The sequence below is a fragment of the Tachyglossus aculeatus genome, chromosome 9, assembly GCF_015852505.1.
Source record: "Tachyglossus aculeatus isolate mTacAcu1 chromosome 9, mTacAcu1.pri, whole genome shotgun sequence".
NCBI lineage: Eukaryota > Metazoa > Chordata > Mammalia > Monotremata > Tachyglossidae > Tachyglossus > Tachyglossus aculeatus.
Window position 1 is genome coordinate 54,796,366 of NC_052074.1, and position 22,307 is coordinate 54,818,672.

At 40.1% G+C, this 22,307-nt stretch overlaps 1 protein-coding gene across 2 annotated transcripts in view; it reads left to right on the forward strand.

The window, feature by feature from the left end:
- Window positions 1-820: 820 nt before the first annotated feature.
- DCAF17 (DDB1 and CUL4 associated factor 17) overlaps window positions 821-22,307 on the forward strand; it is a 28,590-nt gene continuing 7,103 nt past the window's right edge. For both annotated transcript variants that reach the window (XM_038751356.1, XM_038751357.1), the window contains exons 1-10: window positions 821-1,043; window positions 5,851-5,954; window positions 7,106-7,196; window positions 9,573-9,709; window positions 10,972-11,050; window positions 12,610-12,699; window positions 17,451-17,558; window positions 18,454-18,559; window positions 19,288-19,430; window positions 21,526-21,635. In XM_038751356.1, coding sequence (XP_038607284.1) covers window positions 885-1,043; window positions 5,851-5,954; window positions 7,106-7,196; window positions 9,573-9,709; window positions 10,972-11,050; window positions 12,610-12,699; window positions 17,451-17,558; window positions 18,454-18,559; window positions 19,288-19,430; window positions 21,526-21,635 — 1,127 coding nt within the window. In that variant the 5' untranslated portion in view covers window positions 821-884. The remainder of the gene's footprint in view (window positions 1,044-5,850; window positions 5,955-7,105; window positions 7,197-9,572; window positions 9,710-10,971; window positions 11,051-12,609; window positions 12,700-17,450; window positions 17,559-18,453; window positions 18,560-19,287; window positions 19,431-21,525; window positions 21,636-22,307) is intronic.

Consider the following 22,307-nt stretch of genomic DNA (forward strand, 5'->3'; position numbering starts at 1 on the left):
ATCATTATTATTAAAATGCAGACGAAGACTGGGAGCCCCACATAGGACAACCTGATCCCCTTGCATCCTCCCCAGCGCTTAGAACAGTGCTTTGCACATAGTAAGCACTTAATAAATGCCATTATTATTATTATTAATAATAATAAAAAGGAGATGAAGACTGGGAGCCCCACGTGGGACAACCCGATCACCTCACATCCTCCCCAGCGCTTAGAACAGTGCTTGGCACATAGTAAGCACTTAATAAATGCCATCATTATTATTAATAAAATGGAGATGAAGACTGGGAGCCCCGCGTGGGACAACCTGATCACCTCGCATCCTCCCCAGCGCTTAGAACAGTGCTTGGCACATAGTAAGCGCTTAATAAATGCCATCATCATCATTATTATTATTATTAATAATAAAATGGAGATGAAGACTGGGAGCCCCCCGTGGGACAACCCGATCACCTCGCATCCTCCCCAGCGCTTAGAACAGTACTTGGCACATAGTAAGCACTTAATAAATTTCATCATTATTATTAATAAAATGGAGATGAAGACTGGGAGCCCCGCGTGGGACAACCTGATCACCTCGCATCCTCCCCAGCGCTTAGAACAGTGCTTTGCACATAGTAAGCACTTAATAAATGCCATCATCATCATTATTATTATTATTAATAAAATGGAGATGAAGACTGGGAGCCCCACGTGGGACAACCCGATCACCTCGCATCCTTCCCAGCGCTTAGACCAGTGCTTGGCACATAGTAAGCGCTTAACAAATGCCATCATCATTATTGTTGTTATCATTATTTTCTGTTTCCGTCCAGGCCCCCTGTGAGCTGCTCCTGCCCGCGCCTCCGGCGGTCCGGGATTGGCAAGCTGCCCCCTCGGTGCCCGATGCGCCCAGACTCCGCAGCCCGCACACCTGGCTTCCCGGGCCGCAGGAAGGACAACGTCTGTCACCTGCTGGGCAGCAGGACGCGGGGACTTGTCGCGGGAGATGCCGGGGTCATCCAGAGGAAAAACCTGGGCATCCTGAGGAAGTTGATGTGCCAGGTAACTTCTGCTTTTACCCCTTCAACGTGAGGGTAGAGGATTCAACTAGGACAATCCCAAGGATAATCATCCTAGGCTGAGTCATTCATTCATTCAGTCGTACTTATTGAGCGCTTACTGTGTGCAGGGCACCATACTAAGCGCTTGGTCCAGCGCTTAGAACGGTGCTTTGCACCTAGTAAGTGCTCAGTAAATGCCATCATTATTATTATTATTATATATTATTTATTATTATATATTATTAATTATTATAATTATATTATTATTTATTATATAATATTATATATTGTATTATTATATTATTATTATTAATGGGAAGCACAAATCGGCAACATATAGATACGGTCCCAGTCCTGGCCGGATTTCCATTAATAGTAGTAATGATGATGGCCTTTTTTAAGCACTTACTAGGTGCCAAGCACTGTTCTAAGCGCTGGAAGGGATACAAGGTAATCAGGTCATCCCACATGGGGCTCACAGTCTTAAGCTCCATTTTACAGATGAGGTAACTGAGGCCCAGAGAATTCAATCAATCAATCATCATCATCATCAATCGTATTTATTGAGCGCTTACTGTGTGCAGAGCACTGTACTAAGCGCTTGGGAAGCACAAGTTGGCAACATATAGAGGCAGTCCCTACCCAACAGTGGGCTCACAGTCTAAAAGGGGGAGACAGAGAACAAAACCAAACATACTAACAAAATAAAATAAATAGGATAGATATGTACAAGTAAAATAGAGTAATAAATATGTACAAACATATATACAGGTGCTGTGGGGAAGGGAAGGAGGTAAGATGGGGGGATGGAGAGGGGGACGAGGGGGAGAGGAAGGAAGGGGCTCAGTCTGGGAAGGCCTCCTGGAGGAGGTGAGCTCTCAGTAAGCACAAATCGGCAACATATAGATACGGTCCCAGTCCTGGCCGGATTTCCATTAATAGTAGTAATGATGATGGCCTTTTTTAAGCACTTACTAGGTGCCAAGCACTGTTCTAAGCGCTGGAAGGGATACAAGGTAATCAGGTCATCCCACATGGGGCTCACAGTCTTAAGCTCCATTTTACAGATGAGGTAACTGAGGCCCAGAGAATTCAATCAATCAATCAATCATCATCATCATCAATCGTATTTACTGAGCGCTTACTGTGTGCAGAGCACTGTACTAAGCGCTTGGGAAGTACAAGTTGGCAACATATAGAGATAGTCCCTACCCAACAGTGGGCTCACAGTCTAAAAGGGGGAGACAGAGAACAAAACCAAACATACTAACAAAATAAAATAAATAGAATAGATATGTACAGGTAAAATAAATAAATAAATAGAGTAATAAATGTGTCCAAACATATATACATATATACAGGTGCTGTGGGGAAGGGAAGGAGGTAAGATGGGGGGGATGGAGAGGGGGGCAAGGGGGAGAGGAAGGAAGGGGCTTAGTCTGGGAAGGCCTCCTGGAGGAGGTGAGCTCTCAGTAAGCACAAATCGGCAACATATAGATACGGTCCCAGTCCTGGCCGGATTTCCATTAATAGTAGTAATAATGATGGCCTTTTTTAAGCACTTACTAGGTGCCAAGCACTGTTCTAAGCGCTGGAAGGGATACAAGGTAATCAGGTCATCCCACATGGGGCTCACAGTCTTAATCCCCATTTTTCAGATGAGGTAACTGAGGCCCAGAGAATTTAATCAATCAATCAATCATCATCATCATCAATCGTACTTATTGAGCGCTTACTGTGTGCAGAGCACTGTACTAAGCGCTTGGGAAGTACAAGTTGGCAACATATAGAGACAGTCCCTACCCAACAGTGGGCTCACAGGCTAAAAGGGGGAGACAGAGAACAAAACCAAACATACTAACAAAATAAAATAAATAGAATAGATATGTACAAGTAAAATGAATAAATAAATAAATAGAGTAATAAATATGTACAAACATATATACATATATACAGGTGCTGTGGGGAAGAGAAGGAGGTAAGATGGGGGTCATCTGATCATTCTGATCCCAGTTTCTTCCACTGACCTTGGGCAAGTATGATCTCGGGCAAATAATAGTTTACATTTCAGTTTCTTCATCTGTAAAATGGGGCTACTGAAGCCTCCTTACCTCAAAAAGATGGTGTGAGCATAAGCAGACATAACCGATCTGGAAGTGTTTTGGAAAAAGCTGTTATTACTGTGTCAGTGAAAACCAGCAACTATTTTCTCCTTAAAAGCAACGGCACTTTGCCCTCTCCTTGATGATCAATCAATCAATCAATCGTATTTATTGAGCGCTTACTGTGTGCAGAGCACTGTACTAAGCGCTTGGGAAGTACAAGTTGGCAACATATAGAGACAGTCCCTACCCAACAGTGGAGGGAGCCTGATGAGGCTTGTGCTGCTGCAGAAGAAGAGCAGTGTTGCATAACAGAAAGAGCACAGGCCTTGGAGTCAGAAGATCTGGGTTCTAATCCCAGTTCCACCACTTGCCTGCTTTATGACCTTGGGCAAGTCACTTAACTGCTCTGTGCCTCAGTTTCCTCATCTATCAAATGGGGATTCAAATTTTTCTTAATGGTATTTGTTAAGTCTTTTAGACTGTGAGCCCACTGTTGGGTAGGGACTGTCTCTATATGTTGCCAACTTGTACTTCCCAAGCGCTTAGTACAGTGCTCTGCACACAGTAAGAGCTCAATAAATACGATTGATTGATTAAGTGCTTACTGTGTACTGGGGTAGTTAAAAGCAAATCAGGTTGGATGCTGTCAATGTTCCACAAGTGGCTCACAGTCTTAACCCCCATTTTACAGATGAGGTAACTGAAGCACAGACAAGTTAAGTGACTTGCCCAAGGTGACACAGCAGGCAAGTGGGGGGAGCCAGGATTAGAAACTAGGTCCTCTGACTTGGATGGTCTGGGCCTTCCCCATTTGCCCGTGCTCTATCTGCTAGGCCACGCTTCTTCTCTGCTGTTCTCCTTCCTACTTAGACCACGGGTCCCCTGTGGAGCAAGGCCTGTGTCCAACCTGTTTACCTCGTATCTACCCCAGCGCTTACAAGTGTGCTCGACACACAGTAACTGCTCATCATTCATTCATTCATTCATTCAATCGTATTTATTGAGCGCTTACTGTGTGCAGAGCACTGTACTAAGCGCTTGGGAAGTACAAGTCGGCAACATCTAGAGACGGTCCCTACCCAACAACGGGCTCACAATCTAGAAGGGGGAGACAGACAGATACCATCATCATCATCATCATCATCAATCGTATTTATTGAGCGCTTACTATGTGCAGAGCACTGTACTAAGCGCTTGGGAAGTACAAATTGGCAACCTATAGAGACAGTCCCTACCCAACAGTGGGCTCACAGTCTAAAAGGGGGAGACAGAGAAAAATTATTATTACCCCAGCCAGTGTATAGTCTAGTACAGTGTTCTCTGCTTATAGTAAGTGCCTAAGAAGCAGCGTGGCTCAGTGGAAAGAGCCCGGGTTTGGGAGTCAGAGGTCGTGGGTTCTAATCTCAACACCGCCACTCGTCAGCTGTGTGACTTTGGGCAAGTCATTTAATCCATCAATCATATTTATTGAGCGCTTACTGTGTGCAGAGCACTGTACTAAGCACTTGGGAAATACAAGTTGGCAACATATAGAGACGGTCCCTACCTACCAGTGGGCTCACAGTCTAGAAACTTAACTTCTCTGGGCCTCAGTTACCTCATCTGTAAAATGGGGATTAAGACTGTGAGCCCCATGTGGGATGACCTGATTACCTCGTATCCCTTCCAGCGCTTAGAACAGTGCTTGGCACCTAGTAAGTGCTTAAAAAAGGCCATCATTATTACTACTATTAATGGAAATCCGGCCAGGACTGGGACCGTATCTATATGTTGCCGATTTGTGCTTACTGAGAGCTCACCTCCTCCAGGGGGCCTTCCCAGACTGAGCCCCTTCCCTCCTCTCGCCCTCGTCCCGCTCTCCATCCCCATATCTTACCTCCTTCCCTTCCCCACAGCACCTGTATATATGTTTGTACATATTTATTACTCTATTTTACCTGTACATATCTATTCTATTTATTTTATTTTGTTAGTATGTTTGGTTTTGTTCTCTGTCTCCCCCTTTTAGACTGTGAGCCCACTGTTGGGTAGGGACTGTCTCTAGATGTTGCCAACTTGTACTTCCCAAGTGCTTAGTACAGTGCTGTGCACACAGTAAGTGCTCAATAAATACGATTGATTGATTGATTGATCAGAGCCCAGGTGTCCTGACTCCAGATTCATGTTTATTTTTTTCCACTCTGTTGTTATTTGGGGCTTTAAGAGAGACCCAAAGCTAGAGAGGGGAAATAGTTATGAAAAATGGGTAAACTGGAATATCAGCTCATTATTAATAGCTCAGTAAGTTTCCAGTTTTGTGCTTCCATAGATTTTCCCCAATTTTGTACAGAAGAGAAGAAACTCAGGTGAGGCAAAAGCTTGAAGAAGAATTGAGAGCGAGGAAGAGCTAGTATATAATTACTGCACCTGACATTTTTTAGGTAAAATGCAAAGTAAGCAGACTAAGGAAAATTTATAAATATTATTTAAATAAGAAAATTGTATAGTATGTTTTCCCCTCAGCTTCCCCTTCCATCTACAACACTGTGCTGTAATGTCCATTGAAGGGCTGTAGCTGTGCATTTAATGTGTTGTTGATTCACGCAATTACTAAAAATTACCATATCATTCATGCAAAGAACATACCCACTGCACACTTATTGAATCCGTTGTTGCACTGAAGTTCTAGAGACATGAGTCCACAATATTCATTGTATCTTTTAGGAAAGTACTAAATTCAAGAATGTTTGGACAACACATTCCAAATCTCCTATTGCCTACGAGAGAGGAAGAATTTATTTTGACAATTATCGGTCCTGTGTCTGCAGGTAATTCTCTCATGAAAATCTGTGTTATCGCTACCTAAATTAGCAAGATAAGAAATGTTGAATAATAATAATGACATTTATTAAAGCGCTTACTATGTGCAAAGCACTGTTCTGAGCTGAGGTGATCAGGTTGTCCCAAGGGGGCTCACAGTCTTCATCCCCATTTTACACATGAGGTAACTGAGGCCCAGAGAAGTGAAGTGACTTGCCTAAAGTCACGCAATGCAGAATGAATGCAGAGCTTTAGCCTAATCTAGGGAAATTTAAATGTCCTTTAAAATCCTACTGTTTTAAATTTCACTTCTGTTGTTTCTGAATCGAGGTGATAAACTGTATTATAGGTAGGTAGCTATTTCAAGTGAAGTGTTGGTTATTTGAAAATATTGCTGTTTTGTGCCATAGATCCACTTAGAAGATAGTCAGCTAAAAAGAGGTAATAAGTTCAAATAATTAGGTTTGTGTTGGGGAAATATACTTTGTGCTTTAATTTATCACTATTTTGGAAGATAATTTTGTACTGATTGTGAGTGGTATAGCTTGGAGCTTTAAGAGTCGATAATAAAAGAAAATGAATCTCTTTCTCCAGTGTCATCTAAGGGCATCGTCCTCATAGCCTACCAAAGAAAGGTAGTACACTGAGTTCTCCTGTAATTCAGTGGTTGCATTTTTGTGGAACCCCACATTAAGGAAAACTCATGCTGTAGTAACATTTGCCATATCTAATGCCCTGTACATATGCCCAACTCACTGTCGAAAGAACATTCCCTATTCTGCTTTTGCACAGTGAAAACTGAGTATATTTAACATCCTATGAAGTGCTGTTCTATTTAAACTTTGATTCTATTTAAACTTTGATCTCTGGAAAAGAAAAAAAAGGCTAATTCTGGCACCCGATCCTCATTTGAGACGGTACCTAAGCAGTCAGTTTTTAAACTGTGCATCTGATTTAAAAGTGAAAATATCCAGAGGCTGAGCCGTCCCCTCCAGTTTTCCTCAGCAGAGCTTCATCTTAATAGCATTAGTTTGAAAAGAATTATTCCATTTTACTAACAGCCTCGTGAGATTTATTTTGCTATGATATTTGAGGATAGAATGATCTGTAAAAAGCAGTTTATGAAATAGACTAATAATTTGAAATCCTTTTGTCTCAGTGTTGCTTCAGAGCCAAGAAAGCTTTATGAAATGCCAAAGTGTTCCAAATCAGAAAAAATAGAGGATGCTTTATTGTGGGAATGTTCAGTGGTAAGATTTGTTTTCAAAATCCTATTTTAATCTAGAAGAGCCATTTATTATTTTGCGGAAAACTGGAAACCAAAATAGTGTAATTTTGACTGCTTGAACTTGAAAGCCATTGCTGCCTCCTAATAAGGTATTTTTACTTACTCTGATCCAGAAGTGAATTTTAAAATATTATGCGTATGTATGTATATGTAAATAAAAATATATGCATATATCAATCGTATTTATTGTGCGCTTACTATATAAATATATTGTGTAATGCTTTGAAAATCAAAAGACAAGTTAAAGATTTAATGACATCATGAATCTTTTCTAATTTCTATAGTTTTTCAGGGCAGGTTACCTGTGTTCATAAGAAGATTTAACAGTATAATTTATATAAAGGTTTGTAAAGGTTTCCCCCCTATTTTCTCCCCCAAACTGTAACCTAAGTAGCGGCTTGGAGGTATCTCCTTATTTGGGGAAAACCAGACAGTTCATCATTGGATTTTTCAGCAAATCAGAATGAGCTATTGAAAAAAATGGGGCAAACTATAAAAACAGGATGCCTCCATTTAACATTTTCCCTTTTTGTTTGAAGTGAACGACATTTTGGGTGAAAGACTTGAGCCATGTTGAGCATCAAGAGAAGGCTATACTTTGACGCCAGCCTGAAGTTACTTAAAATAGAACATGCTTTCTCCCAGTTAGATGAGCAATTTTCCTATAAAAGAAAATTCACAAACCCAGTGAATAATGTCATTTTAGGATTTAAGGGGACCCAGGCAGAATAAGTTATATAGAAATGCATGGGTATTACTTGATTTTTGGTCAGTTCAAGATAAACCCTTCCAGACATGGTTCATATGCCTTTTAAATACTGTCTGAGGGTTTTGAAAAGGAAAATTCATTCAGAAGCAAAAATGAAGTGGCGTTTGAATTCCACTTCTCCTGCCTATCTTTCTCCCTTCATTCCCCACTCCAAGCAAAATTTTGCAGTAGGTTTCTCCCCCAGGCCCCCAAGCTCAAATAGTTGAACAGTTGTAACCAGTTAGGGGACTATGGGCTGGGGATGGAAAGTTTTTTGTTTGTATATTCTTAGGTGGGTAAAAGGCAGTGACAGCAGGGAGGGCTTCTTTCTAACTTCCACAGCAGTCAGAACAATGCAGTACAAAGAGTAGTATGGCTCAATATATAATTGCTATTAATGATGGGTGTAGGATAGAATTAAGAAATGCAGTCGTGCCACAGATTTAGAAATATCTAGGTCCTGTTCTGTCCTACTCTTCTCATAAGTCAAGCAACCCCATTGGTCTCTATTTTAAGCTCAACCTCTTATTCTCAAACCAAATGAGGGCTTTCTGTTCTTTTCCCACTTCCTGCATTAGACTCCCACCCTGTGGCTGCAGCTCAACCAAATCCCCTCCTCCAGTGCCACTGGCAATAAAGGCTACATTCTTTAGGACGGTCCTGTTTCCTGTAGCACCCCCATTCCAATTTTTGTTCATTAATTCTTAGTTCATTTTTAATTGGAAGTGGGGAAGGATGAAGCATGTTTTTTGCCTCTTCAAGGGACAAAGAATTCATGTCATTTCAAAGTAATCACCACCAGTATTTAAGGACCCATTATAGGCAGAGAGGGCTGGACTAGCGCTTAGTACAGTGCTCTGCACACAGTAAGCGCTCAATAAATACGATTGATGATGATGATGACTAGTCGTAATAATACTCAGGAACACTCAATAGAAGAAGACACAACCCTTTGCCCTCAAGAGCCTTCTAATCTAGTGGAGGTCATTAGTAGACACAAATGACCAAATATACAATAGATAATGAGCAAGGGTTTAGATACAAATGATAGGTAAAAAAGCTAAATAAGTAATAGATAAGCTGGTATATTCATGAGTTCTAAGGCGGTATGACCAGGGGTGGAGAGGACTCTGGTTGGCATATTTGAAAGGAAGGAAGTTGCATGCAGGGGGAAAGGTGTAAGCCGTGTTCAGAGAAGGGGAGAATCATAAGCAAGGGATAGTTAGGAGGTTAGTTTAGAAAAAGCAAAGAGCATAAGTTGGAATAATGTAGAAGAAAAGAGTGAATAATTAAAAATTATACTGCCAATGAGGGAAATGAGTGTTAAAACAATAATGGAGTAAAAGAACAATAGAATCAACTTCCAGTGCCTATTTCAGACATTGAATTTTTGTGACTGATTAAAAAGTTTACATTGAAAGGAATTACATGGGACACAACTCTCCCCTTCCGTATTAATAGAGCTGCTGCATGTGCTTCTCTATTGGGCTGCTTATTGAACAACGATTTGTTGTAGATTTTGTTGTTTTACTTGGATGATTGATAGTGTGACATTCTCGGCTAAATGTTCCCAATTTATTTTTTGTTCAGGGGGACATGCCGCTTAATCCATCCGACTATAAATCTTCCCTTATCGCACTGACAGCACAAAATTGGCTTCTTCGTATATCTGTAACTACTGGAGAAATACTTGAAAAAGTATATCTTGCTTCCTACTGCAAATTCAGGTATTCAACATTTTTGAGGTTTAACTAGCCAAGACTCTTCTGTTAAATGGTATTGATTATATAGAAAGGATATGTTTTAATTTACAATTTGTAAAATTCTTTGTTGGGAGCTTGTATCTTAGGGTTTTGCTACAGTGTATTATTTCCTTTATCGTAGAGTAAGGAAGAATGAGTTTTCTTCAGGATTAAATTGTTGTGGTTTAATATGATAAATCTCTGTGTCTCAGGATTTTACAGCCGAGTTTTGATTCCCAAAATGTAGGCTGATGTTCTAGAAGGGCAGAGCAAAAGACCTGCCCTTTCACCATTAACTTATTCGAATTAAATTAAAAGTTTTATAACTGATACATCCAAAGGCTATAAAAATCACTAAATGTAATCTGACTTTAAATGTTTAATTTTAAACTCCTCATAGTCCGCATGCCTTTTGAATGTAGTATAATAATGGTAATCATCATCAATCGTATTTATGGAGCGCTTACTATGTGCAGAGCACTGTACTAAGCGCTTGGGAAGTACAAATTGGCAACATATAGAGACAGTCCCTACCCAACAGTGGGCTCACAGTCTAAAAATTATGATTATTACCATTATGATTATGGTAATCATAATAAAGATAGTATTAAGTGCTTACTATGTGCAAAGCACTGTTCTAAGCACTGGGGGGATACAAGGTGATCAGGTTGTCTCACGTGGGGCTCACAGTCTTAATCCCCGTTTTTACAGATGAGGTAACCGAGGCACAGAGAAGTTAAGTGACTTGCCCAAAGTCACACAGCCGACAAGTGGCGGAGCCGGGATTAGAACCCATACCCTCTGACTCCCAAGCCTGGGCTCTTTCCACTGAGCTATGCTGCTCAGTGCAGGACTTCTGCACTTCCATCATCATAACTAACAACATTTTATTGAGAATTCCTTATGTAAAAAGCAAAATCCCAAAATCACATTGAGTTCCAATCCAGTGGATTTTCCTTTTAGTAAACTGCTTTATGCTAGAGTGCATGGTCAGTAAGATGAGCCCACTGTTGGGTAGGGACTGTCTCTATATGTTGCCAACTTGTACTTCCCAAACGCTTAGTACAGTGCTCTGCACACAGTAAGCGCTCAATAAATAAGATTGAATGAATGAATCCAGACAACAAAATCGCATTTGCTTTGGCTCATATAATAGTTCATCCATTCTTTGTGACTTTTCCAGAATATTATTAAAGATTGACTCTTCATCAAGAATCTTCCCCTCCCCCCTCCTTTTTTATCAATAGGTATTTGAGTTGGGATACCCCTCAAGAAGTCATTGTTGTAAAGTCAGCTCAGAACAAAGTTACGGCAGTAGCCAGACAGGTAGGTTTCTTTAAAATGTGGTCAGAGGAGATATTCTTATCAAAAGAGATAATCTGTAAAGGCAGATCTGTAGGGAACCTGGAATTTAATAATAATCTAGAGACCTGACATGTTGGGGAATCCTATAAAAATTAATCAGTGACTTGACTTTTTCCCATGTGCTGCCCTGTTGTTGTACCTTTAATCAGATTGTGTGACACTGATTCACGTTAAATTTCAACTCTCATTATCCAAATGCATTTGTACTTGTGAAGTGGTCATCTATTTCCATATGGAGTCCTTGATTCTTCATTATCCACCTTTCCCAACATTCAAGCTATCAATCCCTTAGATTCTCCCCTTTCTCAAAATTCTCTTTTTCAAAACCCCGATCCACACTTTTATCATCTGCTCTTTTGACAACTCTAATTTTCCTCACTGATCTTCCTCTTCACTCCCTGATCCTTTCTTCTAATTTCCCAATAGCTTGAACTTATAAGAATGACTGCTGTTGAGATTACTATATCATTTTCTATTTGTGTCTTTTCTGTGACTTTTTCTACTTCACTGTCCCTCTGTCTGTCCTCTAATGTAGTCTCTTTGTCTTCCCACTTTCCCCTTTTTGTATCTCACATTACTCCTCATTCTTTTTTCCAGTCATTTGATTTCTTCAGGCAGGTGGAGGACAGGGCTGTAATACCACAGAATGGTGTAGGGCTCCAGAACAGATAGGCTTGAATAGGCGGGTTATGTCTGGCTATCAGGATCCCTCCTCACTAGGCACAAAGACTTGTGTAATGGTACTGGATAAGATTAGAAAGGGAAAAGGGATAAGAAGTAATATTTTTGGTTTCAAGTTTCTCCTTAACTTTCTACCATTTTACCTTTCCTACCCCCCAGCTTACACTCATGGTCCCTCCAAAGCTAACCTTTTAACTACCTGATTCTCTTGACTTTTCTGCCTCTAACCCATTGCCCACACCCTTCCTCTGCATTGAGCTCCCACATCTCAAATCTCTGTCCAGGCCCCTCCCCACTTTGTAAACCTTAAACAGCTACTAATCCTTACCTTTCTGGTTATATCATCCCATCGGCCACCCATAGCACTTGTGAATGTATCCATTTATTCGTTATTTGCTTGTTTTCATTTTTATCAATTATATTTATTTTCAGTAGTAGTAGTATTAAGCAGTAATTCATGTCCATAACCTTAATCTTGTCCTCAACTCATCTCTCTCATGCAACACACGTATTCAGTGTCACCAAATCCTATCCATTCTACCTTCACAAAATCACTACAATCTACCCTGTTCTCCCCATCCAGCGCTTAGAACAGTTCTTGGCACATAGTAGGCACTTAAATACCACAATTATTATTCTGTTAATCATTTTTCATTTTATGCTAAAATAATGGAAGTTTTTTTGGATTTTTTAAATACACATTCCTCTAGTGATACCTAACCTGACTAGTTCTAAATAACTTGGCATTTCAGGAAGACATTACCTACTCACGAAAACAATTCTTATACTTCAGACAATACTGTGCTCAATGGGCTCTAATTTTACCTTTTTCTTTCTAGGCAGGCATTCAGCAATCTGTACTCTTGTACCTTGGTGTGTTCAGTGTCCTCCCTCTTTCACTTATAGGAGTGCTGGAGATTAATAAAAAAGTAAGTGCCTCCTTCTGAACAAACTGTGATTCAGTATGTGGTAAACAGGGGATTCAGGAGACAGCCTGGACCAAAGTAAAGTAGTTCAGCCAGATACACCTTTGTCCCAACGTTGCCAGATTGAGGGGTCCTAGTCTGATCCGGTGCATATCCAGCCCAAATGGAGAGCAGAGCTTCGTATTTAGTGTTGCTATCTGCTCGTCATTCATGTAGACTGCTGGGATTCTAAGTTCCATGGGACCAGGTTGAAAGCGTGACTGTAATATTTAGGACAGCATGACAGTGGCTGATTCCCACCCAGTATCTACCTTCTTTACCTCCAGCTGGAAACAGGGTAAGAGGTTCAACCTACCTGGATCCAGATGGAGTTCATGGCTGGGCCAAAGCAGGCCAGCCCGAGCTTGCGCAGAACTTTTCATACTTCAGGGCTACAATTCTTATTTGCCTGATGTTTTGAAACCACCTGAATTGTTGTTTTTATGTCACCCATAAGCAAGTGAGACTAATATTTAAAGCATGACCCAGGTGAACCTAGGGTCCCTTGCAGTCCTGAATTTTCAGAGGGAGAGTAGCTACAGTACGGCTTATAGGCCCCATTCTTGGTGGTTTACCAGGTTCTTTTTTCCCCCACTTTTTTTTGGAATGGTGATAGCTCCTGGCAAATATTTTTTAAACCTGTGCAAAACCCTTAGTAGTTTAGTTGAGGGAAGGCACAGAGGTAGTGTTTTAGGCCGCATGGACAAAAGAGAATTCTGGGGGTCTGGGTGGGTTTGGACACCCTGGAGTGGAAAATCAGGATTTCTTTAAAAAAACAAAACAAAAAACCACCTCTCAAACTTAATTAGGAAGGCCAACATGCAGTGAGACTAGCTGCTGGTGCTGGAGAGATTCTGAAGATCAGAGCTCTTCTGTAGGCAGCTTTGCTGCCTTGCTGATATCTGAAAAAATGCTGGCTGCTATGGGGGCAGTTTCCTACAATTTGGGTGGCCTTAATATTGGTGAACAGACAACACTTAATTCCACAAAATCAAAGGTGTGAAACCAGCCTGGCAAAGAAATAAATGTTTTAGCATAACAAAACATTTTTACCAGTTCTCCCATTCCCTTTTCCACAAGCTGTAGAGTCTAACCACAGCAAGTTTGGTACGACCTGCTTTCTACTTTATTCTCCCACTGTAAATTTTTAGGCTTAGGGGAATATGGCTCTTCCCAGGGCTGCTTTTAGACCAAGAAAACCTTAATTTGTGAAAGTGAATGCTGATGGAAGTAACATGTCCTAAAATCTGAATTTAGGATGGGAATCAGAAATTGAGCCCCACTTTTAACTCAAATATTAACTCTACGATTGGCATTATGCCAGGCTCTTAACTGATTAGTGTTTCTTTCTCTGCCGAAGGGGATAATGAACTGCCCATCTTGTAGAGATAATGTTTGGGCTAATTAATTAGACTGTAAAGTGGTTTGAAGTGCTTTATACAAGTTAAGTATTAAAATAGCTGAAAGTCCCACTTTGGAAGTTGGAGAATCAAAACCACAAAGATTTGCTGATTATTCTTGTTTTCAAGATTCAGAATCACTTCTATTATTTCTGCATTTTTTTGAATGCCTCTTGATTTGGGTGTTTGGTTTTTCATTTTTGTTTATTCAAACTACCAGAAGATATTTCTGCCATTGGTAATAGTTAATGAAGTGAGTGGGATTTTGCAGTTTTAAACCAGATTTGGAAAGACACTGCAGGAAACATTTCAAAATCAACTTCAAAAATTTCAACTTTACCCTGCTCCCCAGATCATTTTTCTAAAAGAAAGTTAAATCCTCCTCGCTCCTCAAAAACCTCCAATAGTTTCCCATCCATTTCTCCCCCGTCTTCCCCCCTCTCACTTTACCTCGCTAATCTCCTTCTATAACCTAGCCCATGCACTTCATATCACCTGTAAGAGGCCTTGCCTAAATAACCCCTCATTTCTCCAACTATGCACGCGGGCCTGTACCACTTAAGCACTTTAACAGTCACCACCCACTCCACGGCATTTATGTTCATATTCTTATACTCTGCCGTTTCCCCTAACTGTAGATTATTTTAATGTCCTTATCCATAATAATAATAATAATAATAATAATAATGGCATTTATTAATTGCTTACTATGTGCATAGCACTGTTCTAAGTGCTGGGGAGGTGACAAAGTGATCAGGTTGTCCCAAGGGGGCTCACACTCTTAATCGCCATTTTACAGATGAGGTAATTGAGGCTCAGATAAGTTAAGTGACTTGCCCAAAGTCACACAGCTGACAAATGGTGGAGCTGCGATTTGAACCCATGACCTCTGACTCCAAAGCCCGGGCTCTTTCCATTGAGCCATGCTGCTTCTACTCTAAGCTTCTTGAGGGCAGGGATGATGTCTACCAAGTCTTTTTTAACGGTTTTTGTTAAGTGCTTACTATGTGTCAATGTTCTAAGCACTGGGGTAGATACAAGTGAATTAGGGTAGACACAGTCCCTGCCCTACATGGGGCTCACCGTCTAAATAGGAGGGAGAACTGAGGCACAAGGAAGTTAAGCGACTTGCCCAAGGTCTCACAGTAAGCAATTGGCAGAGCAAGGATTAGAACACAGGCCCTCTGACTCCCAGTACTCTGCTCTTTCCACTGTCCCATGCTGCTTCGTTCGAGTTCATAGTATAGCGTTCTACATACAGTCAGTACTCAATACAAATTGATTAAATTCAAAACATCCACCTGGAACCTTAGGTGAGAGTCCTCTCTTATCTTGTCCCAGAAATTATAGTATATTGATAGGCTATTTGGGTTTTTGTTGGTGTCAGTTTCATCTTTTTACTGCCTTGAGAGATGAGTATTCTGCCTTGAGATTTCCCCCCTTAGATTGAGGGGAATAAATTGCATAAAGATGTGGATAAGGACCTAATAGTAACTGGCAGACATCCCCCTTTTATGTCACAAAAGGAAATATAACTGGGCTAGTAGTTCACAGCAAAACCACAGCGCATCATTGTTGTTAAAGGCTACACCCTGGAATTGGGAAGGTTTGATCAACTACTCCGTTACTTTTTGGAAGTTATTTTAACCTTTTGGCCAATTTTCTATGTCTCCTAAAATGAGGGTGTTGATGCTTGACATCTGTAAGCCTCACAAATATGACATAAAATTAGCTAATAAGGAAGATTCTGTAATCAATTCTAGACCTCTTCAATAGAAAGGGCTAAATGAGTGAAGTGATTTTTACGAGTCTTTTTAGAGTGTTTAAATGGCAGGCTAAAGGGATAAATAGTTGAAGAATCATGGTTTTTTAAATAAAAAATGTCAAATGAGCCGTAAAGATGTAGCCCTATCTATCTATCTTGTCATGTTTAGAGCGGGCTATTAGCAAATACCAATACTACAAAAATTTTACCATTTCTTTCACCAACTCTGTGGAACCTTACTCTCCCAAGCACTCAATACAGAGCTCTGCATGCAGTAAGCACTCAATAAATACCATTGAATGATTTCAACATTTATTTTTTAACCAACTCACTCTCCCCATGGAAAGAGGGGGCAGGGAGTCAGAGGACCTGGGTTCTAATTCCAGTTCTGCCAATTGCTTGCTGTGTGACCTTGGACAAGTCACTTAACTTCTCTATTTCTCAGTTTCCTCAACTGTAAATTAGCGATTAAACCCTACTCCCTTCTACTTAGATTGTGAGACCCATGTGGGACAAGAATCGTGTCCAACCTGATAAACTTGTATCTAACCCAGAACTTAAAACAGTGCTTGATGTTTACAGCATTCTCCTCTACTTTCCTGGTATAAATTGTAACTTGTAAAGAGCGTCTCTTTCATAAGCTGCTACAAATATGTACAAATATATGAAATAAATAATGAGAATGTAGCAGGATGAATTTTGAAATTCCAAGGAATTCAGAAATAGTAGCAGAATTGGGCACTAAGACATTAAGGAAAATAGGGATCAGACTGATGTCAATATTCATCATCCTTGTCTAATCTACATTTAACATTTTCTTAAAAATTTCAAGATGTTATTTTAAGTGAAAAGATCTGATTTTATAAGACTGCTGATAATGAGAATGAAAAAACAAAATGAGGTGTGAAATTGTGGATTTGGTTATTTCTCATTAAAATTACTTTCCCCATCTCTTGAATGTTGATTAGCTGAATTAAAAATCTCCCTCCATAAATGCTTTGTAAAGAACATTTTAGCATTATGAATAGGCACCTGGCCGAATGTGCATGGTAGAGTGGTATCCATTAAGAATTAGAGAGATGAAATATATTCATGTTTCTACGGAGAGTAGGTTTTTTTAATGGGTATGCACAAAGCTCTTTGAACAAAATGAATTTTGCAGTTTCATTAAGGGATACGTTCTTCACTCAGTGTGTACATGTCGATCCCATTAGTGTTCAGAGTCTTAGCCTCCAGTAGCTCTCCCCTAATAACACTTTGGTTTCAAAGTTGATTTTTCAGCCCTTTACTGTCATGGAGCCATGCTCAGAAGGAACACTTGCCTCTTATTATTCTGTAGCTTAAAAAGAAGGGTTGAATTGCAAATAATTCATAAATTAAAACACAGGCAGTAGGGATGGAGGGAGAACTAGAAAAATAATCAGAGATATAAGGCATTCTGACAGTTTGTGGCAACAGTGTGTGTTGTATAAATTGTCACCCTGGTGACTATGCACATAGTAAGCGCTTAACAAATGCCATTATTATTATTACTCTCTTTTATTTCCCAGGTCTTTGGCAACAGTGTGACAGATGCCACAATTTCTCATGGAATGCTGATTGTGATGCATAGTTCAGGTCTGGTCAGACTTTACAGCTTCCAGACCATCACTGAACAGGTAATAAAACATGAAATTTGGGCCCCACTGAAATTCACATGAGAGAGTAATTTAATTTACATCAGAAGATATATTTAGTGGTCTTATTCGGAGATGATGATTCTGATGGTGAATTTAGGTGGGTGTGGATGAAAGGGAGGCAGTGTTCAGTGACCCTAATAAAATGGGGATAAAATACTCATTTTCCCTGCCTCCTGTGTGGGGCAAGGCCTGTTTCTAATTTGATTATTGTGTATCTTCTCTAGTGTTTAGCACAATATTTGGCACTTAAGTGCTCAGTAAATACCATAATTATTACAAAAGAATGATCTGTTACCAATGATCCCAACCACACTGAATTTGGAAGTACATAATAAAGACTGTCCTCTTTTACGCTGACTTGTCTGCTTTGGCAGCCCCTGAGAGTTTTTGTTGTTGCCTCTTAGTTTCATGCTCCCTTGAAGCTTTGCTCAAAAAGAGCCACTCCCTTTGGATTGCCGCATGCCAGGAAAAGAATAGTCACAATATGTGTGGATTCATGTTTGGAAAACTGACTACACTATGAAACTGTGAGAAGTGAGAGAAGCAACATGGCCTAGCGAATAGAGCTGGGCGTCAGAAGGACTCGGGTTTTCATTCTGGCTCTGCCACTTGTCTGCAGTGCCACCTTGGGCAAGTCACTTTACTTCTCTGTGCCTCAGTTACCGCATCTGTAAAATGGGACAGGGACTGTGTCCAAGTGACTGTAATTCCATAAGGGGGCGAGGGGTAGAGTGTAATACCAAACCCCCTAACAAATCTAAAAGATGGAATTAATTTGTGGCAGTATATTTTAAAATTGTTTTTCTAAGCAGTGTATTGATTGATATATGCTAATGGCCTTGTTTTGCCTTTTTTTCTTTTCTTCTTTTTTTAGTTCATGAAGCAGAAACTTGATTTAGGGTGTACATGCAGTTGGGGTGGGGCCATTGGAACTGTGGGAGAAGCTCCTTTTGGCATTCCTTGTAATATTGAAATAACAGGTATGGCCTCTGCATAGTATTTTTACATATTTGAAAGATTGGATAGTTATAAATGATCATGCACAATATTGCTGAGATGTTTATTCCCTCTGTTATATTTTCAGCATCTTCGTATGGTCAAACACCTTGAAATTCCGTAGGAATTAATCTGATGTGAAAAGTTAGTAATCGGTATTATTCTCCTTCGCTAGGCAACCTTCTCTAGAGTGAATATAAAAAAAGAACATAAACCAGACAGATCAGTGGTCCATCCAGCCTAGTTATTCCACCTCTGACAGTGGCAACAGAGGGGTTGGAAGAACCTGAAACTGTTCCTTGATATATGTGTGTGTATAAGTATATCTATCTATCTATATATATATATATAGATAGATAGATAGATATACTTAGAGATGTACAAGGGTTTCCCATGCCAACTGCAGTTTTCCCAACCATGATTGGGCAACCTAACATTACATTGAGGGCAATTCTGAAAGTACTGATATCTGGAAAACTGCCTCATCCTCATGTCTGAAGACTTCTTCTGCCCTTCTACTTGCTATTAATAAGCCAGTTTCCCAGTTGTGTCCTTTTCTCTTTATGTGCACTGATCTTCATAATATCCAGTAACTGGCATCTTAGCAATGATTGCTAATGGAAAAATTATGAATTCCAAGAACCAACAGTCTTAAAGAGTATCAGAATGGTAAGGCTTCCCAAAGTAACCCTTCCATTATCCCTTTTTACAGACACTCCATCACTGCTCTTTGAAGTGTCTTCCCTGGAGAACGCATTTCAGATTGGAGGATACCCTTGGCACTACATCATCACTCCAAACAAGAAAAAACAAAAAGGAGTTTTCCATATTTGTTCCTTAAAAGATCATTCTTTGGTAATGCCTGCTTTTTTTCATTAGACCTTTGCATAGTAAGAGGATGTGAAAACCCCTTGTCTCAGTCCTATATTCCTGGAGATAGTTCTTATGTGCACCTTTCTATCTCCTGCCCTCCTACCCCTCCCCAGGATTTCTCAATTCTTACCTCTCTGTTCTATGCCCAGCTGAAAAGCCCTGTCTAATCTATTTGTGAATTTCCACTATTTTACCCTGCAATCACAAGTGATCAGGGGTAGATCGATTCCTTCTCTCCCACGGAACAGAGTAGGACTAACTAGCTGGAGTTGGCTAAAATGGGGATCAAAGAAACACTTTTAAAGATTATATTGTAGTTTTTATTTTGTAATTATCCCCTGTTTATTCCTGTTAAAAAATGATTTATTTCAGGTTTCTAATTGGCTGAAGGCTTCACTAGTCCAATTTACCTCCCTGAATTTTTTTCTAGTAATGTTTTTATGTGCAGTGATGGGTGATTTTTTTTCGGTATGAATAGTTAAACTAACCAAGACTTGTTTTTTTTTCATCTTCCAGGAATTTTATAAACACATATACTTTAGTACTAGCCCCTCAGTTAGAGAAAATAAGAGAAAAAGAAAGTCATCTTTTTTTCTTCCAGGCAACTTTGTTAGCATGTAAAAATAATGGCATTTTTTAAGTGCTTACTATGTGTCAAGTGTTTGGGTAGGCATAAGATAATCACATCAGAAACAGTTTCTGTTCCACATTGGCCTCACAGTGTAAGAGGGAGGAAAAACAAGGAGTTTTATCCCAATTTCACAGCTAAGGAAACTAAGGCACCGAGAAGTTGTGACTTGCACAAGGGCACACAGCAGGCAAGTGACAGAGCCGGGATGATGATTTCCAGTCCCATGCTCTTTCCCTTAGGCCATGGCGCCTACCTCATCTCTTTTTGGAGGAAGCAATTCTTGTATTTTCTTAACTAGGGAAAACTAGATCAATCAGTCAGTCATATTTATTGAGTACTTTCTGTGTGCAGACCACTGTGCTAAGCACTTGGGAGAGTTGGAAGAGTAGAACAGAGTTGGTACACACGGAATGTTCCCTGCCCACCATGAGTTTACAGTCTAGAGAGAGAAATGTTCAGTAAAGTTGTAATGTGATTTGAATTCTTCTACCTTCTGCTCTTTTGTTCATGAAGGCATGAAAAATAAGTCTCGGGCATTATGTACAGATCTCAGTTTATTATAATCTTGCCCCTCAGGTCTGGTGAGGTGGGTTTAAATCTGCTTCATTCCATGCCATGGTTACATCTCTTTTACGTCTTATACCCTTTCTTTATTCCAACCCCACCTCCCGTGGAGGCTAGAGGAATTTCTTTAAAAACTTCTGAGCTCCCAGCGAAAAGGCAGGGGAGATGAGCCTGGAGGATCTCCCACACACATTAGTCCTGACCACCCACTTTCTGCACAGTGAGGGCATTTTCTGATTAACATTAATGAAGTAATAAACCTCCTTATTTGCAGCTGAAACCATATACAGCTGGAGTGAGTCAGCAGCTAGGGCTCATGCATTTGTATACAAGCCTGGACTTCCTCACGTCCTGTTGAATTCATTGCAAAATCTGAGGGCAAGGCAGAACAGCCCCCACCCTGTGCCATTTCTTGCGAATCTGAACAATTTTGAGATATTTATGCCATGGGAGTGGGAAAAGAAGTGTAGATAGGAAATTTTATATTTTAGTTTGGCAGCATATGGCTAGCAAAGCCAGAGACATTATCACTGTAATTTAAGCTCTTCTGGGGGTCCAGTTGGCACATTATTGTCACAAAGTTATACTTACAATATAAAACCAGGAAGTTTAAGTTCAGTGAGGAAACTAAAGCAAATGTTGGGTGTCTTTAGGGGTGGGAGAGTGGGAGGATTTGGGGGCATGGGATGACCCTCCAAGTTTCCCTGTTTTTTCCCAGCCTCTTTGCTTCTAGAAATCACTTGGTGGAATGGGAAGGAGATGAACTTTCCACTCTAATCTGCTCTGATATTAGGGGATTTGTTTCTGAACAAATTTGAGTGACTAACAGTGATGAAGAATTATAAATTGTTTACCTCCTCTAATCCCCGGCTCTAATGTCAGGCGAAAAATGGAATCCAAGAAATGGAATGTTGTTCCTTGGAATCCGATTGGATATATTTCCATCCCGATGCCTCAGGAAGGATAATTCATGTAGGCCCAAATCAGGTCAAGTAAGTATTGGCATTAAATCATTTGAAAGTTAAAAGTCACGTTCCGCCGTATTTTTTGGCATCTGTATTTGTAGGAGATGGTGGGCAGGAATAATTTTAGAGTTCCAGTGCATGGGTATTATTTGTCTAGTAGCCAGCATTACCAGTGGTAAAAATTTCTTAGACTATTTGGTGATTGTGAAGGGAGGAATAGAGTCCAAAATATCTCTCTACCATTCAGACAAAAGAAAGATCATTGCATTTTGTCATTCTGACCCAAAGGGAGGATTGGAGATTCCTTTCAGAATAAAACTCCATTTTAGGGGTTCTTCAATTTTAGTAAAAGTTCTACTATGTTTGTGTGGTTTCTAACAGTGGGGGGATGTGGTCAGGGATGAAATTATCTGAAATCTTTTTGATAGCCTCAGTGTGGAAAAATGTAAACAAAATTGAGTCAATGTTGGCCCACGGTAACCCAGCTAAAACAATGTAGCTATTGAGGTTAAGCACAACAGTTCAAAAATATGTACGAGATCTACATTCTCCCATGTTTGTGTTTCCCTGGCTAAGATGTGACTTCAGATAAGAGGGGAATCCAAACTGTCAACTTATTTCCACTCCTCACAAATGGCTGTTCCTTTTTTGAAACTAATTCCACCTCTGTTTCCTTATGTCTGAAAACCAGTTCCCAAA